The sequence below is a fragment of the Oryzias melastigma genome, linkage group LG8 (genome assembly GCF_002922805.2).
Source record: "Oryzias melastigma strain HK-1 linkage group LG8, ASM292280v2, whole genome shotgun sequence".
NCBI lineage: Eukaryota > Metazoa > Chordata > Actinopteri > Beloniformes > Adrianichthyidae > Oryzias > Oryzias melastigma.
The window spans coordinates 10,632,351-10,659,598 of record NC_050519.1 but is presented as its reverse complement, the minus strand read 5'-3'; the positions used below and the strand labels follow the sequence as shown (position 1 = coordinate 10,659,598).

At 40.8% G+C, this 27,248-nt stretch overlaps 1 protein-coding gene across 1 annotated transcript in view; it reads right to left on the bottom strand.

Annotated features, from left to right (window-relative positions):
* LOC112146073 (BAH and coiled-coil domain-containing protein 1) overlaps positions 1 to 24,215 on the bottom strand; it is a gene marked incomplete at its 5' end in the record, with an annotated part of 66,093 nt that extends 41,878 nt beyond the window's left edge. Inside the window, 1 exon segment of the mRNA XM_024271695.1 lies at positions 23,681 to 24,215. Within this exon segment, the coding sequence (XP_024127463.1) occupies positions 23,681 to 23,852 (172 nt within the window).
* Positions 24,216 to 27,248: the final 3,033 nt, after the last annotated feature.

Sequence of the window (27,248 nt, the reverse complement as noted above, 5' to 3'; positions counted from 1 at the left end):
ACCCTCTTGTAACAATAGACAGTCCATTGCTGAATAATATGAGTTATTACTATGGTGTGTGGGAGCAAATGTAGTAATATATTCATATTTGGAATAAACTTTCCTATTTTTATGTCTTTTAAATGCAGCTTTACTTTTTCTTTGAAGTTGAAGGCTCTTTTTCTGTTTTCCTCACTGGCTATTTTCTGCAAAAAAATAATAATCCAAATATGTTTGATTTTGTTCAATTTCAATTAGATTACAGATAAACCAGGAAAAAAATGTAGGTTGAGTTTTTTGGGTGGATGGGGGATCTTACCAACTTTCCCTCAAGTTGGTACCAGCCCAGGAGTTTCGGACAACTAGCCTACAGCATCATCAGTTATTGTCAACTAAGCTTCCACACAAAATGTCATTCTTCTTAAGTGTTACTTTATTTAAAACTCAACAGTAGCTCCAGCAACTCTGTGACCCCTAGAAAGATATATGGAGTTAAGAAAATTGATGAATGGATGGCTCTTCTTAAGCTTTTTCCAATGGCCGTTTTTCGTCTCCTCCTGACCACAAATTTAATTGGAATTAGTCTATTAAATGTTCCTCCATTCAAAAAGTAATCTTTCAATGAGAAATTTTACAAAAATCAAACACCACCAGTTTTCAGGACTGGTTGGAGAAGTGTTAGTGGTGTCTTCAAGAGTTCCTGTGAAAGAGATGTTTTATGAGTTCGGTATATAGGACATAAAAATCTTTGGCCGCTATTAGCAATGGAGCAGCCCAGGAAGTGTGTCATTTAGGAGCCAATAAGACATCTGACAGTCTAGGCAAAACATGCTAAAGAGTCCAGAAGATAAACCTGGAATTACTGCAAAGAGAAAAGTGCAGGAATGATGTTTAAGGCCGTTGAGAGATAAGAGAGAACCAGAATATAAAGCAGCAGGAGCAGCTGGATCAAGTAAACAGCGGCTCAAGCAAAGGTTTGGCCGGGCTAAGGTGTGTGTGCTGTATGTTGAGTACAGCTGGTTGCTGAGTCACTGGCCACATCTGCGGAGACATTCCAGATTCTGAAACAGAAGGTGGGAGGATGGACTTGAAACAGCAGAAACACCAAGCAAGGACAAATGAGCTCCAGGCCTGTTAACCTCCTCTTACGCTCGCCGTGTACATTCCCTATTCCCATGACACAGATTTAAAAGCGCACGTACAAGAACAGCAATGTTATGACATAAAACATGGCGCTTTCTGTTCTTTATTCCTTTGGCAACCTTCACGTTTGTGATGTAACGAGTCCATTCAAGGGCTGTTCTCTCATTATATTCTTTCAAAACACTACGCTTCTGTTTTCGTCAGCATTTTTTTTCAACTATATTTCCACCAAACTACAAACTAAGGCTGTTTTTCCCCTTCTGGTTAGGGTATTTCTTACAAATAGGGCTCAAAAATGTGGCAGTTGTTCTTAAGGGATACATTTATGTGTTCAAACTTTGGTGACCACACTTGATAACAGACCCACGGTCGCCATGAGAGCATTTTGAGACAACTTGAAACTCTCAGCACCACTTTTATACATGTTTTCTTTTTCTCTCTTTTGTTCTATTCTAGCTTTTTCTCTTTTCGGACTCACACAAACACACTTGTAAATGTGCGCTCATGGCATCCCAATACAAAATGAGCCGCCCACAGCTGCGTCAGGCCATCTCCCTAACAATCCGATCTGTTTTCTTTCCCATGATGTTTCCCATTGGCAAGGGGAGTAGAAAATCAGATTTACTCCTCCACAGGGCCGTTGCAGTTGCACTGATATGGAAAATAATTTCAGTGCAGCATGAGGCCATAAACATTATTTTGGTCTCTCTTGTTAATGACACATTTCTTCCCAGCATTGTGGATCTCACAGAAAAAAGAGATGAAACTGTAGGGGGGGGGAAGGAAGAGGAGGAGGAAGAGAGGAAGGGGAGAGAAATCCTCTGGGGTGTTTCATGCAACAGGGGAGTCCTTCACCTCTCAAACTGCATCCTGACATCTAAGACTTTTCTCACTCCCACTTTTTTCACACACGAATCATACTTATCAGCCGCTCAAGAACTTAAACTGTTACAGTCTTCTGGTAAAACTCTCCGGAAATGAGAACAGAAAGACGTCCCAGTTGGAAAACAAGTAGGGGGATTTGTTACCTCTGTCTTTATCTTGATGTTAGTCTGATTCTTTACAGATTTAGCTTCAGGGCTCAAGACAATTGTCTCATTTGGTATAGATACATTTTATGGTTGTAGTAGCTAAACGAGCAACGCCCCTTCAGTGCTCTAACACAGCTATAAAATGTATAGTCTTAAGCGGATGTGTGCAAGAACGTGTAAAATGCAAGTTCTTGAACACCCATATGTACCATGTTGTACACTGGAAAAGCAGGAAGGAGATTCTTCTTTTTCTGCTCTTTACTAGTACATGTCCTGTTTCTCCCGTTTCTATGAGAAAATTTGTAATGGGTGCCCATGGACTGCCACCTTATTGTGGTAACTTGCGTGTCTTGATGACCTGGATAGCTATACTGGCTTGAGCTTTGTGCTCCGGGTAGGATCTCCCATGCCGGACAGATTGATGTGTAGAGGCCAGAGTAAGAGCAGGTTGTGGGTTTGGCACAGGCCTAACCACCCAGTCCTAGAAAACTAAGATAGTTACGGAAACAGCATCCATCCATCTTCCTCTGCTCATCCAGAACCGGGTCGCGGGGCAGCAGTCTGAGAAAAGATGCCCAGATTTCCCTCTCCCCGGGCACTTCCACCAGCTCCTCTGGGGAGACTCCGAGGTGTTCCCAGGCCAGCCGAGAGACTGGCCTCCACCCAGTGGGACATACTCAGAACACCTCTCCAGGGAGGCGTCCAGGAGGCATCCAGACCAGATGCCCAAGCCAACTCAACTGTCTCCTGTTAAAGTGGAGGAGAAGCGTCTCTACTCCAAGGTCTCTCCAGGTGACTGAGCTGCTCACCATATCTCTAATGGAGCCCCCAGCCACCTTCCGTAGAAAACTCAATTCAGCCACTTGTAGTCGGGATCTCATTCTTTCGGTCATGATCGGCCAGACCTTGGAAGCCATTGACAGGAAGATGGAAGTATACCCCTACACCGGACACCAGAAGGAAAAAGAAAAAGAGGAGGCCCAAGATCTGGTGCCAAAGATTAGAAGGAATTAGACACACTAGGGGAACCATCTACACCTTGACCCGCGACCGTCAGAAATGGAAAGATTTTGTTGCTGCCCTAAGTTTCTAAAGGCGTAAAGGGCAGTAAGTAAGTACTAGTGCATGTCCGCCACAGTTGGAAGAGGCTAGGGGCAAAACGTTGAAACAGTGCCAATCTCTCTCCAGGCTTTTTCTTTCACAGCTCTATTCCGATACATGAAAAACGTGGTGTCTTATAATTCTGCCCGGGCCCAAACCGCAATTATTATTTTCTCCTCCATGATCAATTTTCAAATTGGCCCTTCCATGAATTAAGGCTATGCACCTTCAATATCCAAGTTTTTTTTACGTAGAGTCCTAAAAACTTGCATACACTTGAACATTAGAGTTTTGAACAGAGAAGCCTGAAAAGGGTGTTTACACGTGTTTACATAGACTTTTCATTGGAAGTGGTCTCATTGCTTTAGTGGTGGGTGAAAAGAAGTTCTGTGGATGCAGCACATCTCCACTCCCAAACAAAAGTCTCACCACGATGATGTTAAGAAGACACTGCAGCAGGCCAACTGTTAGGCATCATCTGGCAACCATTAAAACCCATCTGCTCTGCTAACAATAAGGTGGTGGAAACAATAGCTATGACTAAAGAATATCATGTTTGCCGCTCTCTCAAAGTTCTGGTCTACTTGTTGCTCTTAAAAAACACAAATAGACTGGCTCTGGATCTGGTTTGCTGATGACTGATCTGTCTAAACCACCTGGTTTTATGTTTAGGCCATAGAGGACAGATGGGTGACTAACATCCCATGTTTTGCCCAGCTCAGCCACGTCATGGGCACAGACCTATTTCATTGAAGCAAAACAGCACTTTAAAACAAATCCTCAGCATTTTGCTCTCTAATTAGTACCATGCCAACTTTTGAACTTAATTGGTAAATTGGGATGTGGTCAAACCAGGCAGGTTTTCGTCCCTCAGGCTAACCAAGCATAAGTCTCGAGTATTTCAGCCTGGCATGGCCTACACTATCTCTTTCTCACTCTCGTCTTTGTCTTCGAGTATCCCACTGCTCTGGCGATGCAGGATATTGATGCAGCGCAGGAGGCAGTAAAATTGTGTTTTGCAAGTGTGCTTTAGAGTGATTGTACCCATGCGCTGCACATATGCTAGCACCACATCAAAGCATCTACCAGTCCTGGGTGGTCCAAAGCTCTCGTCACTGAACCAGCGGTACTAGGTAGATGGGCTTTGGAAAAGTTAAGTATGGATGGAGGTGGATGTTGCTCCAGCGCACTCAGACTTGTTCAACCCCAGAGTCCGTTTGCTTTGGAGGAGACACGTATAGGAAAAACAAAAGTGTGGCGTGCTGCGTGCGCAGATGAATACAGCAACACAGGCGTCACATTTCTCCAGTCACTCCATCCACTTTGGTTGATGTATAATGATACCCATAACACCCCATAAATCTGCAAGCAGCTTGAGTCACTGGAGCAAATTTTCCTGACATTTTCCCCTTTTTCTTTTCTTCATCATGTTGTTCCCGTCTTGCTCCTCCAAGTAGCCATGTCTCATGCCTTCTCAGTTTTCCCTTTTCGATTGCTGTTTTTCAACTCACACGTGATGATCAGTATTTAACAGCTTAAAGCCCAATAAATGAACCAATTTTTGTTTTGAGTATGTTAAGTTGTGGCTACAGTGGTGTATTTGTGTGCTTTTCTTTTTTTGAGTTTACATAGCGCCACCTTCTGGTGTGAATGACTACCGCAGTGCGTTGACGTCAGTTCGTTCAAACAACAGCCGATGCAGCAGAAATAAACGAAGTGTCTCTGTCTTTCCATCCCCAACAGCTCAACTCTATATTTCCCTTTTCTTCCCACAGTTGGTGCCATTCACACTGATATTTTACTTCACTTTTTGAGTTTTAAAAGTTAATGTCCCATCGTATTTCCTTTCACCATTTCCTTCTATCATATCTCCCTTGTCTATTAGTTTTCTAAAAGTCTGAACACTACTTTCAACAATCCAAGCCATGAATTGTCACATTGCCCTGTTTTTTGCTTCTTTTTTTTTTTTTGCCTCCCTGTAGCTCGGCGCCTCCTTTAGGTCAAGCGGAGCAGTGCCTGGCTGAAGACCTTGCTTTTGCTGCTGTCCTCTGAGTCCTCTCGGATCGCCTTGTAATATGATAAAGTCCTGGAGTGATGTGTGTGTGAGAAACAGAAGGCAGCTCCCTGCTCTGGCTTCTCTCCGTCTGATGTAGCCTGTCAGAGGCACGGAGGCAGAACAGAGCAGATAACAGAGCAGGGAGCTGCTGCACCAGCCAGCCAGCCAGCCAGCCCAAGGTCTTTCTGCGGTCCTGAATGTAATTTGCCATTGGTTCACAAGGGGAACAAAGGAGAAATGTTTAATTCTTGTAGCTCTCGCTAAGACAAATGCAAGGATTTTTGCTCTGATAACCTACATGCAAGGACAAGAAAAGCACCTGGGCAGCCAAGGCTGAAAGCTATATTATAAAGAAGACACTTTCACATGGGCCTCCCCTTGACTTCCCTTGTTATAAAGCTTCTTAGCCATAATGACACCACTGACCTCACAGAGATAACCGCGTTCCTTCCCTCGGTAGCAGCCTGCCTTCTCAAAACGTGAACAAGTTCTTCCAAATCACGCCGTAAATTCATTTATGAAGCGCGTCTGACAAACGAAGCCTTAAAGTTGAGTTATGCCTGTGCACTGTTGACACCGCTCATTCATGGAATGCTGCTGCTTCACATCTGCAGGAATCTACTTAAAGGGAGTAAAACTAGGAGTATTTCCTGCAATCTGTCCACATGAGAGAAGGTCATCTTCACACGGAGCAAAAAGACTCCTCTCACTGGTTACCTTGAAGGGTTTTACCGGTAATGGGGCAATGCAGGACAAAAAAAAAGCAAAAACTCAGAGGTAAAAGCTTAAAAAGAAGGGATTATCGTTTAGGCTAAAAGTTTGTCTGCAGATCACATCGGAGGCAGGCGTCACAGGGTTACTTAAGGATTGCAACATCTGATCGAACTTAGCAGATGTGCTGCAGCTGTTGGTTTGGTTTGTCATCACACATCCTGGAAAAACACAGAAATATTTCAGCAATACCACACACACTCACACACATTAATAAAATTCAAATCCTGGGTCCCAAATAAAACATTCATGAGCCGGCTTAATTTTTCTTCAAATCCTCCGGCCCATAAAGTCGGTGCTATCTTTAATAGCCATAGGGGAGAGTCAGTCTATATGATTTATTCGATGATTTAGGGAAATTATGTTAAAGGAAGACAGCAGGTTTAAGTTATGAGGGAACACCAGGGAGAGGTAGCACAGATAGACCTCAGCTGGGAGTTTATATATTCAAAGGCGAGCAACAGCTTTCAGCAGGTTATCACAAAAAAAAAAAAAAAGAGGCATGCCATAATTTTAGAGGAAATGGGGGGAGGCTGGAAGGGGTGGGGAAACACAGAAAGGGAGACCAAAGAGGAGTCATTTGTGAGGTAATGAGGAGAAGAAGGTGTGCTGAAATGTTTTGACACAGATTAAAGCAAAGGTAACACAAATGGGGGATTTGAAAAGCGAGTCACTGACATCCTTTTTTTTTGTTTCCCCTCGTCGGAGTTCCCTATCCTCCGGCTCTCGCCTGTCATTCTTGTGATTTTGACGCACGTGCTTGCAGGTGATAATTGGTGCTTAAATCGCTCATCCATTCAAGGCTGATGGAAAAATCTTAGCAGTACAATTTTTCCTTAACTGAGCAAAGGATGTTGGGTAAAGGACCTTTGACAGGATTAACTAAATAGCTCATTATCTTTTGTGTGCTGACATAAACAGCAGGTCACCTGGCAGCTGAATGTCCTATGTCTGGACATTAACTGGGTTATAGTTCTGCTTGTAATACTTTTCCTATTTTAACCTTCTTCCCAGGCGTTCCCTAACAGCCCGTATGGACTTGCGTGTGGTTTTCCAGCCTTTACTGCATTTGTTCTGGCGCCGCGCTCCACTGTGGCGCTGGGCTTTGCACTCCTCCGATAAGAGAGCAGTTATGTCAACACTGGGCGCTACGGAGGAGCCGTCTGATCATGTTGACATTCTACAATGCTGCTTATTTACTCCGACCACAGAGTTCAGCCATCATCAAAAACTCTTACACACTAATGACCAGAAGCTTCCGGGCGTGGAGCCCCCTCCTGGCTGGGCTCGGTAATGACTATTGTCTTTGCTATTGTCAGCCTGCGTTAATGAGTCAGTGAGACGAAGAGAAAAAAAAGAGTATGAGTCTGCAGATTGAGTTGTGCTGAGCTGTACAGAGCCAATCTATTTATAATTAGGATAGGGGAGGGGGTTAATTGACTTCTTTGAGAGAGATCCTGATTTCTATCAGCCAGTCCCATAATCATGGGATCCAGGTCTCTCATTAAGCGCTCTTCTCTTTTTCTTCTCTTTTCATGAAAGCAAGAAACTCCCAACTTTTATCAGGACAAGAGGAAATCAAGTAGATTTGTAGCATTAAACATAAACACACGCCTTCATTAATGTCCCAAGAACAGATTTGTTTAGCTCATTTGTTTTGGCACAAAGATTTCTGTCTGCATGGTTTTCGTCCCACAAAGAATGAAAGATTTGGTGTTTTTTCTCCTATGAAGTTAATAGTGTTTAGAGATAGCTGTCTGTGGATGTCAGCTGTTGCCAAGAACAATTCCTTTCTTCAGAAAAGGACAGAAGGAAAACAGTGAAGAGACAGATGCAGAACTAACTGGACTTTCATTAGTTTTGTAAGGCTCTTGCAGCATTTTAAGGGAGAAATTTGAGATTTAAATTGCATTTCTGAGTATTTCTTTATTCAAATTGTTGTGAAACAAGAAAAAAATGAGGTTTGAAAAAGTTTGTAGTTATGTAGTAAATACCCTGCTTCACTCCATTCTGATGCACTTGTAGACAAATCGATCCATATACATCTTTGTTTTCCTTGAGATTAGATCTCTCTTTATGTTTTAATTAAACAAAATATTGGTTGTTCCTACGTTTCTTTCCTCACAGTATTCAGCATTGGGTTGGTAGCCTCTCTACTTGTTCTTCTTTGCTGGTTTTTCTTTCATATGTTTGGCACTTGCCCCCCCTTGTCCGATGGAAGAGGTGAGTGTCATGTAATGTAATGTTAGCAACATTTTATCTCAGTTATGCCCAATTTATGGAAAAAAAACAATCAAGATGGTGATGTTTTATTTTAATGTAAGAATCAGCTGATCTCCCTCAACCTGTCACCCTCATGTAGAAGCTAAGACGGGCAGCTGACACTGATTTCTGTTTCTTTTCTTTTTGGAGAAAAATTGTCAGTCCAGTGTGAGAGATCTGGGATAAATAGAGGTGGTTTTTCAAGGGTGCTGCTGCGTCTCAATGGTTTTTATTTCTTTAAATACAATGCAGAAGTAATCCATCTTAAAACTGCGTAGCTCCAATATTTCTTAAGTCGAGCTGTAGGTGGGTTAAGCTAGCATGTGAGAGTGTAAATAGATGGATGTCGGGAAGTAGAGGCAGGCTTACTCTGCGCCAGTGGCAACGCCCACAATTTAGAGGCAAATTTCTAATGAACTCCTGCGGAGACTGGAGGACAACAAAAACAACTCTGAGTTTACGATTTTGCCTAAAACCCAATTAAAAAACACTTAAGATAGATCAAAAGATGATTGGAATGGGTCTTTAAAGGGTAACCAAACAGGGAAGTTGGAGACTGACTCCACCCACAGAAAAAAAAAAAAATCCAGTCAGAGGGTTAGGGTCAGATGTTTTTTACTATATTTTCAAGAATTAAACAAGTTTATTTTAATCTGTCAAAAAAATTGGCAATGACCAACAGAGAACACTTTAAAAGTCCCATTTATAGAGGTCAACAGACAAAAGAAGGGTTTATGGTTTGGTTATCTTTTTAACTCTCATTTTCCCTCAATCAAAAATCAGATTGTATTATTTTTTTTATTTTTATTTTCTGAGAAAAAACTTGACCCGATTTGACCTCTGATGACATCTTCTCTATTTGTAGAACAATATGATGCATAAATCATTCATTTCTCTGTTAGTATTATTTACTCTACAGTTACTGAAAGTGCAGAAAGTACTAAAGATCTCTGGTAATAGCGTACATTCCTCTCATATCGATTACAAAAACCAGAATTACTCAGCAGGCCAATCAGGATGTGAATGTGAGCAGCTTCTCCATCTATGAAATATTCTTTACACCACCTATATCACAACTCCACAGCATCTACAATACATTTCTAATACATCCGTTTTTGGGCCCAATATTGTTTTCACACACTAAGAAGTCTCATTTTTTTTTTTTTTTTACACTTCCACCACAAAGTTACGGAGTTATGTGAAATCTCGACAAGCAGGAAGTAGTTTAGCGAAACAATGAACACACTTTTATTTTTAGTCTCCAAAACACTGTAAGTGTGGGGTCTGTAAGAACGAAACTGGACTCTGATTCTTTCCCCACTAATCTTTGGTAGTAGAGGAGAGTGAAAATGCTCTGGGAAGAAGTTAGAGATGGAGGGGGGAAATTGACTGAGACAAATGGAAGAACTTCTGTAGAAGCTCTTAAATTAGAGGAGACAAAAGCAGTTCTTCTGAATATTTTCTTTTTTTAACTGCCAGCATTAACCGATCTTCTCCCGTTACATACCGTATAAACATAAACTAACGTTTCTGGTTGGTGTTTTGCATCGTGTCACTTGTATTTGCTGATGTGGGACCTCCCCTTTCGTCCTTTTTCAATCTGTGTTGCTTTAAAAGGACCAATCAAGCAAATCTGAAATCTTAGATACAAAATTGATTTGTGGCATATTTTTTTTTCCAAAAGTGCTGGTAAGGTGGACTGACAGATGAGGAGAAGGTGCTCCTCAGACGGTTGGTTGTATGCACTCAGTGGGAAGCAGTGACTGCAGGATGTGGGGGAGCAGAGTGCACGGGCACCCTGCTGGGTTTTAGGTTATCTGCTGCAGAGTGAGCAATGGAGCTTCTGTCAGCAGCCTTTTTTTTTTCCTTTTTTTTAAGTGTTTGTGGGGGCTAAAAGGGCTAAAAAGCACTAGCAGCTGTAAAATAAAGACTGTAAACAGGCTGAAGTGGAGGGAGGGCTCCGGTAGGGTAAAAGAAACTTGAGCTTGGGGCAGGATTGTCCCAGAGACCGGTGGACTGATGAAGATCCAAAAGAACTCGGGATCTGCTTTCATTCTGAATGATCGCCATCTGGTTTCGCTGGAAAAAAGAGCTCGCAGATCTGGAGAAAACTCTGTCGAGCGACAGATGAGACGGCGAGCTAAGACGGGTGTGTACTGGTGCAGACACGGTGTCAGTATTGATCCTCAAAGCATCATCACTTTTTGAAAGAAGATCTGTCAAATGGGAATACACACATTTCTCCAAACACACACAAGTGACTTAGAATATCACAGACTCCACAGAGTCACTAAAATTCCTTTTCTAAGCTAATGGACATCTGCGGCTCCATCACAGGGTCCAAACAACCCCTCCTCCCCCTGGAGCTCACAATTGTACACGTGGTATTGATCCATCCTGTTTCCATGTGTGCATGTCTTTAGTTTGAAAACAGACGACCAGTTCTTCCCTAAAGGACCCGCCCCAATGAAAATTGTATTTTTTTGTGTGTTTTTAACATGTTTGTTTAGCTTTTTTCTGATGACGGAGGACATATATATATAGAATTAAGCTTAAAATTGCATTTCTGAGTATTTCTTTACTTAAATAGTTGTGAATCAGGAGCAAATGCTGTTTGAAAAAGCTGCTAGTTGTGATGTAGACGCTAGAATCAGCGGGCCAGAAGCTCCCTGCTCAGCTCCTGTGGTGGCAGGTTTATTCTTTGTTAATGCCATTTTTTTTCCTTTTTTGCCTAAAAACGGCATAATTTAAAAAAAAAAAAAAAAAAAAACAACTGTGAAGGCTTTTAAAATAGATAAAGAGATGATCAGAGTGGGTCTATAAATGTACTAATTTTTCACAAATTACAAACTTTCTGCAAGTCAGTCAAGTTACAAGTTCTGATGATTTAAACAATTAAAAAAAACAAAAGAACCCATTTGCATTGAAGAAGAACAATGTTAAATCACCACTTTAGTGTAATTTTAAACTAGTTTTTGAAACATCAAGCAGTTTCTGAGCTAAATGGCTGAAATCAAATTTTTTTACAAACAGCGATTTTTATATGTTTTGGTGTAAAACTTCTGTGAAAATGGAAAAAATAATTTGAATTGTTCAAATGTTAACTAATGACGAGAAAAGAAAATTGTCTGTTTTTTTATTTTATTTTATTGAAAAGGTTTTATTTTCACTTTTAAGGTTTTCAACCTTTTTAAATGTGTACGGTAACTCCGAAATGTGAAGTAACCATGACAATTTATGTGCTAATTCCTGCTTTGACCCCTTTGATCTTTTAGATCCGGATGAAACCATAACTAAATATGTGTTTTTTGTTTTTTTTTTTTGTCAGAGGCTCTAATAAATAAATAAAAAAAACAGTAGTTGCATTTTTTTATGTATGAGAGCTTGCGCTTATTTCTAACTTGTATATTTTTGGCAAAATATATTTTTATGGAGTGTAAAATATTGAAAGTTATTAAAAGTTTAAGTTGATTTATTCTGGAATAATATTCCTGCCTTTTTATTATTCATATTAATGTCAAAAAATACATTTTTAAGTTTTAAAATTTTTGTTTTAATGTGTTCAATAAATGTTTATCCTGTTCGGCCTTTGACCTAAAGTGTGTTTTGGATTTCGGCCCCCCTGTATTAGAGCCTCTTTGAATGTGAAATTCAGAAAATAACTGCATCTTTATGCTGATATTCTGATCATAAAACCACAAGATAATGTGAATTTACAAATGAAGCCCCACAAAATGTGTTTCCCTGCATCCCCATCGAAAAGTGCAGAAGAGAAGGCTGGAATTTAAAACGCTCAGGGAAGGATGGAGCCGAATCCGGCACCTGCATCGGCCCCCATCCACCCCCACACGCTGCCCTCTCAGCTGCCTGCCACTCTTTCCTCTCACTCCTTTTGTACAGCCTCTCCAGCACACAGCTCCTTTGATTGCCATTTCCTATGGGCATGCACACTCACATGCAGCGAGTATACACAAAAACACAGAGTTGTTGCAGCTGAGTTTTGATTTGGGGAATAAAAAAAGTTGCATCCACAACAAATAATGACAGGCACTCAAGAAACAAGCGATGCACCAATATCACAGAAAAGATGCATGCACACACAGCCCAGCAAAATGCTAAAGATGCAGAAAGCGCTCTTAAAAGCACGTTTAATCATGTATACACACACACAGGCAGCAGCAGCCACCCACACACACACAGCGAACGCACGAGTGTGTTCACACACCCTCCCATTATGCTGTATAACCAAAAGGCATTCAGCCTTTTCAGCGGCATTCTGAGAGCCAGCCAAGGAAGAAGGCTGTCAGTGCATTAGCCAGCATGTAATCATAGCCCAACCTCACTGCAATTAGAACTGGTTCTAATTCTTCACTGGAAGCACTGCCTTCTCCCACCACTAATAGTTTACTTTACTCCAACAGCTGATAGACCCCCCCCCCCACCTTCAAGCATGGCCTTTTAAACTTCCACACGTGTTCACTCCCTCACACATCCACAGCTGTGGCCCGTCTGTCAGCACGGGGGGATCGACCTCGTCCCACTCGCCCCACATCAGTCCCGTGATTATCTCCGTTCACCTATGCAGGAGAGCCGCGCCTTTAAGAGGCTGTTGACCGTTGGGGGGGATTTAAAGACCCAGAAAGAGGGAATGCTCTCTGCACTGATGGTATTGTTGTTAGCCTGGGAGCTGGTGCACTTGGGTGTCACTTCAAAGCATTCCCTACTATTAATCAGAAGCCACCCAGCCCTCCTCTAAAGACCCTGCTGGCTACGCTGCTAACTACTCTCCTCAACATCAGCACAATGGAGCTATCATCACTGCTGTTACGCTACGCCTCTGCCCGACAGCACACCTTTATCTCCGCATTCATGTTACACACTCACAACCAATTAATTTACCTGCCATCTCCCAGAATAAACCGTGTGGAGCCGGCGCCGGGGTGCATTCACGCGCACCTTTCCATTGTGTGGCAGTTACTGCATTAGGGTGGGGGGTGGTGAACACCTGGCTCAGGTTTCCTGCAGCAGGTTGCATGTCCTGCCTCAGAGGCTCTTTATGTAAGCACCTGCGAGAGGCTGCAGCCTGTCTGGCGCAGGCCCAGAGGCCCGACTCTATCCTCGTACAGCTTTCACCTGGCTTCCCAAGGTAGTTACCTCAGCATCTCCCTGTCAGCTTCCCTTCCCCTGCAGGTCCCCCTGGAAACAGCCCATCAGCTAACTGCCACTCCGATCCTGTGGCTTTAAAGTCCCTCTCCAATCATAAGTGGTCGTTTAATTATGATTATGCAGTTTTTAGACAAAATAATTTTTAAAAACTGTCATTTTGTAGCACAGTTTCTGCAGAGCGGCAGTAGTTCATTGGAGATGTATGGAAGCCCGGAAGTGCAAATCGCATCAACTATTCAAAAACATTTTTAAAATCATAACAATTAAAAAATGTAAAAAAAAAAAAAAAAAAATCAGAAAGTAAAAGTAATTTCCAGAAAAAAAAAAAAAAAGACAGAAAAATTGTTTCATTTCTTAACATTTTGTTTTGATTTCTACGGAGCCCCTAAAGGGACATTGGAAAAAAAAATGAAAGTTAAAAAAAAAATTACTAACTGGTGCCCACCAGATAGTAAGTGGTGCGCACCAGTTAGTAATTTTTTTTTTTTTTTTACTTTAATTTTTTTTCCCGATGTCCCTTAGGGGCTCCGTAGATTTCTGCAAATTAATTAAATAATTTTTTTCCCTTTTCACGGAAAATAAAAAAAGTCGACACTAAGGAGCGGCAGTATTTACTCACTGATTGGATCATTTCAACTGGAAGTCATTTGACATAAACAGTACCGGATATCATCATCCAAACACCAATCTCCCTCCGTATAACCTGTTTTGTTTGTTTGTTTCTTGTTGTGTTTTGTTTTTTCAACATTTCATTTTGATTTTGTGAAAATTACTTTTGTTTTATGATTTTTTTTTTTCGTCTTTTTACGTTTTGTTTGGTTGGAATTTTATTTTATTTTCTAAAATGCAATACTGGTTTTTTTCATTTAATATATAAAAATAAACGTACTAAATGTACAGTTTTCTGTGATTTCACATTTTGATTATTCGCAGATAAAAAGCGGTTGCCAAGTACTGTAACTAGAAAAAAAATATTAATAAAAAATTTATTGCGATTAATCGTGATTCATTTTTTTTCCAGGTTTGCGATTAATTTGTTAATTTTTTAATTGATTCCTGATTGATTATACATATATATACCTGTATATATATATATATATATATATATATATATATATATATATATATATATATATATGGGGGGGTTGTTTTTTTTTGTTGTCATTGTGATTTTTACATCTTTTTTTCAGTTGAGTGACTTCAGGATCAACAGAGAAATTAGCTGTTGGCGTGGGGTAAGCCTGCCCTCATTTCCCATCATCTCTTCGTTTGCATTCTCTCTTGCTAGCTTATAGCCCCTCACAACTCCAACCTAACAGCACCGGTGCAACAAAATCGCGGGCAATACTGGAGCTATTTAGTCTTACGGTTCTGATCCAGATGCCAGTTCAGTCGAGGATTGTTGGATGAATTTATCTGGAAATGGAAGCATCGCAACTACAAGGTCTTTCAAATGACATTTTTTCATCTGCTCCTGATTTACCACAATTTGAATAAAGAAATATCTTAATTTTCTTTATATTTGTCCTCCATCACTAGGAAAATGCTACAAGAACAAGTTAAAAACACATTTCTCATTGGAGTGGCTCTTTAAACACATGTTCTCCGTTTGTTTAAAACAAGTCATTCTTTTTAATCTGTAGGTCCGTGTAATGGAAGTTAATATGTGAAGAGCACAGCCCTATTTGCTAATGTCTTGCAAATGTTCATGCTACATGAAAATGAAAGACTTCATAATACAATAACCCCCCCCCCCCTCTTCCCATCTCTCAGCAGCGCTGAGGGGATGAGATAACCAACCGTTCACCGCTGGGAAAAAGCCTGTCAAAGCTCTGTCTTTCTCTCTTTTTTTTCCTCTGGTTCACTCTCAAGGAAGTGAAGTAAAAAAAAGCTGAAGCAGTGGTTGCAGAAATAGTCCTGTTTCTATAATTAGATGTAAACAGATGAACCAGACTCTCAAGCTTGCTTTGTCCCACTGGCCCCATGGCCTCCTGGGAAGCGAGATGTGTGAGTCTGCGAGTCTGTGCGGTGCGTGTGTGCGTCTGTTTGCGACGCACCAGCAAGTGTTTGACAGCATGTGACACTGCGCATCAAGTCTTGATGTTGCTTTCCACTATTTTTCCTGTCTGTCAGGCTTTTCCACTTTTTCTTGGGCAAACACTAATCAGCCCCCCCACCCCCCACCCCGCTCACTGGAGGGTAGGTCACTGGCTGTGAGGAGAGAAAGCTAATATGAGCTCATGAGCGTACGGCGGGGGCAGACAAACACACATCTGTTGCAGCTGAGCCAGCCGTTTGCCCCAGATCCTGCGGATGCAGAGAGAGGAGGCAGTGTAGCCTAGTGGCCACATCAGGCAGAGGGAACAAAAAAATGCATTTCAAACCAAAAATATAATAAAATGTGACGAGGGCGGGGTTCTTCTGTGTTAACAGAACCTCAGGAACCCACATTAGAAAGCAGGAGCAGCACTCCTTATAGAAGGCTGGGCATCCGGTTGAAGGATCTCAAGGGACTTATTAGTCTCTGATCTCAGCGCTGATATTCCCCAATCACATTTACAATGACGCAGGGATGACACCAGCCCCCCAGTTAGCTGTTTTTTCCCTTCAAAATTTACTGTGAAGGGTTTTAGCTTTTATTTTTTTGTTTAAAACAAACTCAAAAAGAGCTATGACACTTAATTGGTGATACTACTTTGAATGGAGCTTTTCTTTTTAAAGACAATTTTCCATTTTTTAACCTTATCTTTACTTTGTTTGTATATTTATATATTTTATCTCTACGTGTTTGATATGTATTATAACATAAAAACATTGATCTTCAATTTTTGTGAATTTTGGAGTTAAAAAATAACCACATTTGCCACTTGAATTTTTGTTTTTTTTAATAGTTTTATGTTCATTGTGAAATATAATTAAAATTATATATGTAAAATAAGAGGCTGGATTTGTTACTAAAAACATGGATTCCAAGCATTTCCACAAAAAGAAAAAAAATGTTTTAAAACCACTTTAATGAAAATGTTTTTTTGTTAACTTGTTATTGTGGCATCTTTGTCATGATGGAAGTCATTAAGACAGAAAATTATGCTTGAAATCATGTTGCTGAGTACTTATTTATTGAAATCAATATGAAACAGGACCAAATGAAAGAATGCTACACTGAGATCCCTGCTCTGCTCCATTCTGATGCATCCACGCGTGTGTTTTTGTCGTCAGAGCTCACATATGGATCGCTCCAGTATTGCTCCCCATTTTTGTTGGACTTGTAATGTTAGTTTGGGGTTGTGAGAGGCTGTAAGCTAGCAAGAGAGCATGTTGACAGGTGGATAATGGGAAACGAGGGAGCTACTGTTGTTCTGCAGAGACTATGTCCAAGAAAACAACACAAGTTTTTTTTTATTTTGGCTAAAAACAGCATAATTATAATTAAATGACCTCTAGGAACGCTCTGAAAATAAATCAAAACATGATTGAAGTGGCACTTAAAAGACAAATGTTGATAACAAACTGTAAAAAAAATGTTTAAAAATTAATTTTTTTTGCTAATCATGCTTATTTACAAAAAAAAGCTGATGTTATGTACACATTTTTACGTTCAACCAGCACAAAAACTGATGGAAATTCACATTGGCCGCACGTAACGTGTGCAGCTAACATGCACAATGCCTGCACATATTTTAAGTGCATTCTAGGTTAAATTATATTGTTGGCCGCACATATTTAAAGTTAAAGTTAAAATAAAACTCCATTAGTTGTCACGCATTAGAGGTGTGTGTGAAATTTGTTGACCCATCTCCCGAGGGAGGGGTGAGCTGCAGACACTGCTGCGCCCTTACCCTAACTGTAACCCTTACTCGAGGTTCACACATACAAGAAAATTGTTCAATTTAATTCAATAACTTTATTATCATTGTAAATTTTTACAACAAAATTGAGTGCAGTGAAGTCCACTTTTGGTCCATTTTTTAAATAAATAAGAAAATAAATAATGAAAATAAAGCTAAAAAAGTAAAAAAAAATAAAACAAAATCAGAAAAAACAGATCACAACCATCCATATATTCAGCAAATGCATGGCTCCAATGTAAACAGTTTAAAAATTGCATTAAACTGCACTCTATTTCTAGCAGCAGTTCAGCTCTGTCCATATAAATTTTGAAAATTAGTCACTTTCTTACAAAAATCTTGACCATATAAATTTATTGCATGCACTTCAACCTTTAGATTGCACTTATTTGATTGTGATGCCCCTGTTTTTGTTACAAAAAACTAATAATTTGAATTTATTTTTGTCTAAAAAGCAGAAACTTCAATATTTCTGCATCAACAGGCACTAAAGAGTGCACCTCCCCGCCTGGAGCTCTGACATCACATTCACGGGGACACGGGGTTGGAGGGTTAACAATGCACCTGTCTCCGCCTTACAGAGACCACAGGGGGCCTCAGCTTCAGTCAGGGAGGGGGTCAGAGTCTGGAGAACACATCTCAACCTTCTCACAAGGCCCCCCAAAAAATGAGCACACACATTCACACACATTCACACTCACTTCCAGTCTTACAGTTTTGTCACTGGCCGCAAATCTGCTGACAACAATGGGGCAACAGCCCCCCCCCCCTTTTTTTTGTTCTTTTTCACTGAGCGATTACAATAACAAAATTGACATAATAAAAAAAAAGTAATCTGGATTTTCTGCTTGAGCTGTTAATAATGTCTAACAGCTGTCACATGCAATACGGCCATGCGCTGAGGTGTGCCTGCGGCTGCCTGATGAGAAGCCGTCTGATACCAAGAAAGGGCTGAAAAAAAAAAAAAAAAAAAAAGACAGAGAAATAAATCCTAATCACAAACAAAACAGAAGTTGAATTTGGGCGAATGTAACTGACTGTCAGACCTTGCAAATGCCATGTAAGCCTTTCTTGTGTGCCAGAAGGGGAAGTGAACAAAAGCCTTATTGGGTTCTTAATTCAACTCCTCACTTCCTTCTGTTGGGTTTAAAAATAGGAAAGAGAGTTTTGAAATCCAACGCCTTGAAATCTGATACAGGAAGGTGTTGCCCCGCGCCTCACTCTCACCCGTGGGTCTCCTTTGTGCTCGGCTGGTGTGCACGCCCCGTGCTTGAGGCCAGGGCTCTGTGGCATCATGCCACAAGGGGCAGGGAAGGTCGTCTGTTTAAGGCATATTCATTCACGAATCCTTAGCCTCAGAAATCCTTTCATTATTTTTCTTTTGAGCAGTTCAATCTTGAAAAACTTCACATTTTATGTGTATTTCTTGAGGTGCACGCCGTAAAAAATATCGTGTTTCTTTGGCGACTAAAACAGACAATTAAGGGCTGTTCCCTCTGAAATAGCTGAATGACAGTGCCTCAAATTTTGGCTTCTGAGGGGGAGTGTCAAAGGAAGGGGACAGATGGCGGCGGCGTGGGGCGGGGTGTTATTTCAGCCAGGTGTAGGATGCCAAGCAACACCTCCACTATTCAGGGGGACCCTAATACCAAACAAATCGTCCAACGATTCACATGGGATCAAAAAATGCTGTAATATTTAACATTTATTGTGTTAACGCTTTGTGGCATTCACACAATAGGGATTCTCCTGCTCCTTTACGTACGTTTTTTGGCACATAAAAACTCAAAAACACTTTCAACAATTTTAGCAGTCTTGGTATAAAAACGTTCAGCGTGTTCAGGACATTACTGCTTGCATTTTTAGTATTTATAAACTTTATAGTTTTTGAAATATGAATGAGAAAGTCTTAACATTTCAAAACTAAGTAGATTAGCAAAAAGTCTTTAAATATATTAATGGGCTTTGTTTTCATCTTTTATAAAGTTTTTGGCTAATTTGTTATATAATGAGGTTTCATAGGCTAATTTAGATTTTAGCTTCTGCTTTAGCTACATGCTAACGTTTTTGAGTACCGGTAATTTAGCTTACTGAGGAATTTTAGGCTATTTTAGAGTTTAGCTGGTATTTAAGCAATGTGCTAGCTTTGGGGGCTAATTTGGCATCTACTAAGGTTTTTTTATGCTATTTTGGAGTTCAGCTAATATTTTAGCTACAGGCTAACATTTTTGATTAGTTTAGTGTAGTTTACTTTACTGAGGAATTTTAGGCTACTCTGGAGTTTTGCTAGTGTTAAAGTTACAAGCTAGTTGTTTATTTTGGCTAGTTTGGCATCTACTAAGGTTCTTTTAATGCTATTTTGGAGCTTAGCTAATATTTTAGCTACAGGTTAACATTTTTGATTAGTTTAGTTTACTTTACTTTACTGAGGAATTTTAGGCTACTTTGGAGTTTTGGTAGTATTTAAGCAACAAGCTAGATTTCTTTTTTTTTGGCTAATTTGGCATCTACTAAGGTTTTTTGGGATCATTTGAGTTTAGCTAATATTTTAGCAACATGCTAAGGTTTTTAATTACTTTACTGAGGAATTTTAGACTACTTTGGAGTTTAGCTAGTATTTAAGCAACAAGCTAGGTTTTGTTTTGGCTAATTTGGCATCTACCAAAAATTTTTTGGGATAATTTTGGTATAATATCTAAGCAACACACTAGATATTTTTTCAAAATTTGCATGTATTAAGAATTTTTTTAGCAATTTTACTCCAAAATTTTAAAAAATTTTGGTCAACTTCAGTACTCTTTCTTAGTACTTTAACAAAATGTCCAGTCTTATAGGAAATTTAACATTTTGCAAATAAAAATAGAATTTTTAGCAAATCCCTTCACCAATTAAAGTAAATTGCATCACCATATTTAGCAAAAAGCTTCAGCATCTTCAGCGACTACTTTCAGCAAAAAGCCTTCACACTAGCATTATCACAGGTAATGCAACATTTCTAGCTCTCATTGTTGGTGACACTGAGAGAATCATGAAGCTGTGCTTGTACGGCATCGTCAAGGATGTGGAAGGGGGTCAAGGCAGTTTAATCTCAGAGCACACAACACTAAAGTACAAGGCCTTGAAGAAGAAGAAGAAGAAGAAGAAGAAGCCTCCCTTCCCATGAACAACTCTCACCCACTAACTAGGGGTTATTCTTTTGAAGACGCTCCTTTGCTCCACCAGGCACCTGTGAGCGTCTTTGAAGAGCCTACAACCGCAGACCCATGGGATGTTCCAGCTATGAAAAAAAAACAGATAAAGTTGTGTGTGCCCCCTTGGGAAAAATGAAGGAGGGCAGACAGCATGGCTAACCTTTGCAGGAGGGGGTGTGCTCCGATATCCAGCTAGGACATAAAGTGAATGACAGGGACATCCTACCAGTAAACAATAAAGGGGGTGGAAGGGACTGTTTTTTATCTTTAACAGCAGCTGTAAAACACACACAAAGCTGGGATCTGCAACAATGGCCCAGAGGCAGGGGAGGGCGGTTTAAACAGAGGTGGCAGGAAGACCACCGCTTCCCAGACACAAGAGTCTTCCTGTTGCAACGAAAGGAGGCTGGAAAAATGGGGGGAAGAGGACAGCTTATGGAGGGGGAGAAAGGGCAGATGTAAAGGAAGGGCAGGCGGAGCGACATAAAAATGACCTTTGATTGCGCGGACGGCCCCCGAAACCCCCTCCTCCTCTGACGAAGCCACACCTCAAGCTAACTGATCAGAACAATATGGCCGAAAGACGAACCGACGACCATAAATGCCAGCAGTAAAGGCAGCTCCAGCTCTGACACCATCCAACATCTGAATCCTGGCCTCGCAGCCAACTGCAGACCGTCTACAAGTCTCAGCCAGAGCTGGCAGAAGATAAAATTACTGTTTCAGAGGTCTTGTAAAAGAACCGAGCGAATTAGATGCTTTTCCAGGTCTATGTCCCTCCACATCAGCACTGAGAGGAGCTGCTCCAATGTCACGTCCCCAGAACACAGTGCAAGTGTGAACTATAAATCGGCCACCTGACATGCATTACAATTGACTGCCTTGTAGTAGGTGAAGATGGACAGAAGCAAATGCAAACTGACAGGATCTCTCCATGCTGCGTTCACCGTGCAAGTAAGTCGAAATGTGTGAGCGCCTGATGTTGCCTGATATAGCTTCCCAACTCGGAGGATCCTTTTTTTTTACAAAACGAGAGGAAAAAAAATTCTCAAGATATATTGAAATTCTCAGGAACAATGCCAGCAAAGGGGGGGTTACAACTGCTTTTTTTTTTTTTCTTAGCAGCCAACAATACATACCTCTGCAAAGACAGACGAGCTCTTTCAAGAAACCACATCACAAACCTGCCCCTCGCTGCATTTTCACATCAACCCTGAAATATTCAGACTCTTTGTAAAGTATTCATGTGAACTAGTGTGCACATTCATCCTCAGGGGAGAAACTGAACACACTCAGCAAACAGCAAGCTCAGTTGTGCCATAGTGTTGCTGCCATACAGGTCATTAATGACCTGCATCGTCAAGAGTTTACTCCTTTAGCATTTCATGTTAATTTACTTAGTTTTTATTTCTATTAAAAATATATTTAAGTCTTAATGAAACACAAAAGTACATTTTTGTATAAACCTTTGAGAAAAAAATATGAAATTGCATAAAGAGAGCAGTTTTCAGCTGAAAGCATCTCCTTGATTTCATCAGCTCCCATCTTTAAAATGAAAACCATGAATAATTTTGAATTAAGTGTCATGTCTCATCCACCTATTTGCATCATGGCACGCTTGACATTTACAAATATTATTAAGATAATAAATCAAAGATTGCACATCAGCGGAGTGTTATAATGAAAAATAGTAATAATAATGCAACCTGGAGGAGATTTTTGAGAATTATTTGAAGACATGTCAAAGAATTGTGTTCGTTAATTCAATCTAGTCCTTAAACTGCAGGGAAAAAAATGAAACCATCTCCCTCTCCAGGACATTCGGCAGTCCCTCCCATGTGTCGCTGATGAAACTGAAAAGAACAATAAACCGCCTGTGCTGCTCATTGAACAGTGATGAAATTTGGAGGGAACGGTTTTCGTGTTGGTGCAGCATAACCCTACAGAACACACGCACTGAAGAACGGGACTGGTGGGAGCACCTGCACCCTGGTAGCTGGCATTTGCCGTCACGAACTCAACAAAACATCTGTGGAGAGGGAGAAGGACATGTACGGATGCAGGCTCTGAGTGTGTGGAGATGCATGCGTGTGTGTGTGAGCGTGAGCGCTGCCAAAAGCAAACATGAATGCTGAGCGCTGAATGGCGAACATCACTCGTGATTTCTCCTGAATGACTAATTACGCCTAGTGTTTAGCTTGATTTTGCAAATTAATTGAGGATCTTTACAAACACTGCGATTTTTGAGGAATATATTTTAGTGAGCGAGCCACAACAGAGCCTATACAAAGACATCTCCGTAAAATATCAAACAAAATGTGCGATGCAGAACATCCTTCTTTGTCGAAATTGGCTTTGATTCTCTATGATGTCGTTTTTCTGTATTTTATTGGGTAAAATTTGCATTAAACAGCAAAATATTTGCTTTCCAGTAAGGCTGGAATGCATCATCCTTTTATTAGAATTGATTATCATACCATCAAAGAAAATTAGTTTAGAAGTGGAAATGTTTGATGTAATCAATGTCATTCTTTTGGAGTTATTCACTGGTTAGTATGTGCACATTTAAATAAATCGCCTACATAGATTCGAATGGGGAGGTCACAAAAATCATCATAAATCAAGTAAAAGTGTAAGTAATAGTGTAGCTTCCATTTATGTTGCACTGTGGATGTCAGTTTTCTTGTAAAACCTGGAAAAACATGCAGAAAACCTGCAAACTGACCTGGGTGGACCTCTGCATTCAGCCCTTATATAGCTTTTTGTTGCCCAGATTTTTTTTTTTTTTTAAGTGATGACACTTATCATCTTAACATGAAGTGACAAAATCTCCTTCAGCATGACAGACATGGGGAAACCGGTGTCACTGTGCAGCCTCTTTCCTCAGATCTTATATTTTTCCATCACGCCTTAATTGCCTTTGATGCATTGAAACGTATGCATGAATCAAAACTAATGGAATTTCACCTGATTTATAAAACCATATTTCATCAATAAAACAGCCACACCTGAGCAGCACGAGCGTGGATCCATTGTGTTCGCAGCGAAATAACAATCAGGTTTGCTTCTAACGCTGATAAATACACATATGATGAAGCAATTGGAAGAGAAACGGGGCCATGTTTGACTAACCTGAGTGGGGAGCCATTGGTATGTGTGACGGGTAATATTTCCCCGGCGGGAAGTGACCGGCGTGCTGCACAGAGCTGTGGCCCGAGGGAGCGATCCGAGAGGCGGCTCGGTGCACCAGGGCGCCCCGCTCTGAAAGAAGGTGCGCCGGAGCAGCGAAATCCCGTCCTTCCATTCCGAGGAATGTGGAATAATCCCAAATCCGGATATGGCAGGTCAGGAAAATCAAATGCAACCCATCAAATAATCCTCTCCTTCGTTGTCTAGGTGTTGCATTCGGTCGATCGGAGGCTTCTCCAGCCAAAAGCGCAGCCCCCGTTCATCTTTTCTGTCAAAGGAGAGAATCAAAGCAGCTTCTCACTACACCAAGAAGAGAAATAAACGCGCAGCACGAGCACAAATAAATATATCTAAACTCTTGACAGCGCGTGCAATTAAATATACAACAATAAATCACATCAACAATTTGCTTCAATGCCCTTTTTGCACATTTGCATGCGAAAGAGCCGACTGACACAGCTCTATTGATCAGGCCTGCCTGCATGCATGCATGGAGAATTAATTGCAACATATAATCTAAATTAGATTTTTTTAAATATATTGAAAAATATCCGGTGTGTGCACATGCAAAGGCGTGTTATTGTGGACTGAAATAATGGAAATCTACTGAGTCTACATCCTGCAACAAGGCTGCCTTCCTTCTGCTGCTCGTCCCATTGTCTCCAGTTGATGCAGTCACTCTCATCTCCATCCAGCTCTCATTACATCCTACTTTTTTTTTTGCACCAAATGAGATCTTAATCTGCAAAAACGCACATTATTATTTTTTTTTTCAAAATAAAAGGTTAAATATTCAGACCGGATGCTCCTTCTCTCTGGAGAGGTGAAGAGGATTTAAAATGCTTAAAAAGAGGTGCAGCAGCAACCTCAAAGAAACGGCCCTTTTTTTTCATTCCCCCGAGCGTGTGCACGCGCGATCACGCACGTGCGCGCGCCCCTTTATGAGTGTGAGTGTGTGTGGGGTGTGCATGCGAATAACTGCACTCTCAGTGTTCATCTGGCCTGACCTATTTCAGGTCAGGTAATCAAATGGGAGTAGTTAATAGGCAAAAGGGGCATCTCACCAAAATAAAAGTATTCAGTCAAAAATAGTTTTTTTGCCTTTAGCTTTTTAGAGCTTATAATAAAACAAAATACATTTAAGTTATTTAAAATATGCTCATATTGATAAAAAAAATAATGTTTTTTTTTTTCAATTAAAAATGTATATTTCTGTAAATTAAATTACCAGAAAATTTGCAGTAAATTGCAAAGTATCTGAGCTTGAGCAGGCATGTTGTAATAAAGGCTATTTTGCTCCCAGTCCTATTATCTCCCCATGCAGCCAGTTACAATCCACAGCCCACAATTCTGGGCTACATCAACAATAAAAATCGCTCCACATCTCTGCTGGAATAATCTGTGGGCATGCATGAGTGTATTTACAGTTAAAAAAAATAAAAAATAAAGCCTCACTACAGCGGTCAAGGCTTCAGTGTGTGGATTGTAAGGGGATCCAAGGTGAATGGCCGCCCGTCAGGAGGACTGCCTTTGTCTCCACACTGAGAAAGTGTTTCGCAGTCGGCCATTATGCTGCCTTCGCCATGCTGTTGCATGCAGCCTTCCCTGCAGAACCACCAGCGAATAAAACCCTACAGCATTTATTATTAGATTTAAAGGACGATGCATTTTTTTAAAAATATATTTTTTTATTCAAAAAAGATTCAAATTTACTGTCGTTTGGATTTTACATAAACGGGTTTCCTTTGATCGTATTTCCTTTCTTTTTTTTCTATTTTATTCTAACGATCCGCGCATAAAATGAGATTAAAGCGATTGCATTCACAGACGCACGTCGACAGCAGCTGATAAACCGATTTCTAATGAAACGAGGTCGGATCGTGCAACGACGGAGAACACCGGGTCCTCCGTGACTCAGCTGGCCGGCGAGGAGAGCGCGCGGGCCGGGGCGTGTGAGGACACATCTCCCGGTCTCTCCCGAGGAGAAGAGGCTGCACCTGAACGCACCATTGAGGTTTTTACAGCATGTCTGTAAAAATTACCAATATAAATGTTATTTACGATGGAGCCATTTTAAATAATGAATTAAAAACACGGGCTTTCAGTTAGAGGTCGATTAATATGGGAAATTATTGCATCTTTTTTGTATAAAAATAATAAATATAAGGTGAAACATTCAGAAATCATGCAAAAACATATAATAATAATAATGTGAAATGTTTTTATTTTTTCCTTATACATTTTTTATTTAAATGTCAGTTACGGATGGTGTGTATAATGTCGCATCACGCATTTTAAACACAGCCTTCTCCCTACCAGAAAGCAGACGGGCCCTGACTATAATTTTATTAAATTAAAAATATATATATTTAAAAAATTACTACTTACTGGTGTGTTAAATCCTTGCATAACAATAAATTATAAAATCACAAAACTCTGGAAGAGAAGGTGCAAGTGCGCCGCCCATTTAAAATCAAAATCTGAGATTAAACCCTGTGGCTAGAATGACAGTATTTCCATGTGAGGCCGTGCAGCAGGGCTGCTGCTGCGGCGGCGGCGGCGGCGGCTGCTGCTTCAGTCTGTGAGCGCGGAGGCCAGTGGGACTGGGGCTTCCGGCCTGGCTGGATTGCGGGTCGGATCTCCGAGCAGCGGTTTCTCTCACGATGCAAACTGCGTACCTCGCGTCTCGAGGGGGACAGGATAAACACGCCCTCCCATTGGTCGGATACCTGCAAGTTAATGGACTCGTGCCGCCCGCCCGCACATAAAGCGGGCTCTGATTTGCAGGAAGGACGGACCAATGGTGGAGCGACGGGGAACGCAAAGCAGAAGAAAAGCGCCAGATTTAAAGCGCGGGGACGGTGCACGTCTCTTACAATGGAGCTCAGTGCTGCATATTAAAACTGCAAGACATAAAACATCCACAAATCAAATATGACAAAATGTACTATAAAACAACTCTTGATATTTATGTTGTTAATGGCTAAAAACGTCGACAATTTTCACAAAAAAATCGAATGAATAAAAAAAAAAAAGTACAATTTGATGTTATCCTGCGAAAAGTGTGCATAAATATTCAAAACACATCGTATTTGCATTTTTATTTAGCTTAATAAAACATAACCGAAAAATTAAAACAATTAAAATATTGACAGATATGTCATTACTGCAGATCTACATTACTCTGTTTACAAATGAGTCCCCTCTGTATGGAAGAATCTGATTGGTTGGCTTCGTGCCAGAGCATTGTCAGTCACAGAATGTAAACAAGACTCTGATTGGCTGATGGCCAGTCCGCATTGGGCTGTCCGGGAAGAAAAAAAAGGCAATAACTGGCCTCACGGTTTCAAGACGTCCCGGTTAGATGATGAAAGGGGGGATAAGAAAGGACGGTTTCAAGGCGCCCCAAAGGCGGACCCCCGTTGGCCCTGAAGCCAAATGAGTCAAGCGTGAATCAAAGGTTGATTGTCTGCTGGGGCTGTCGGTAGGTGGCCGGGGCCTCCTGGTGCCT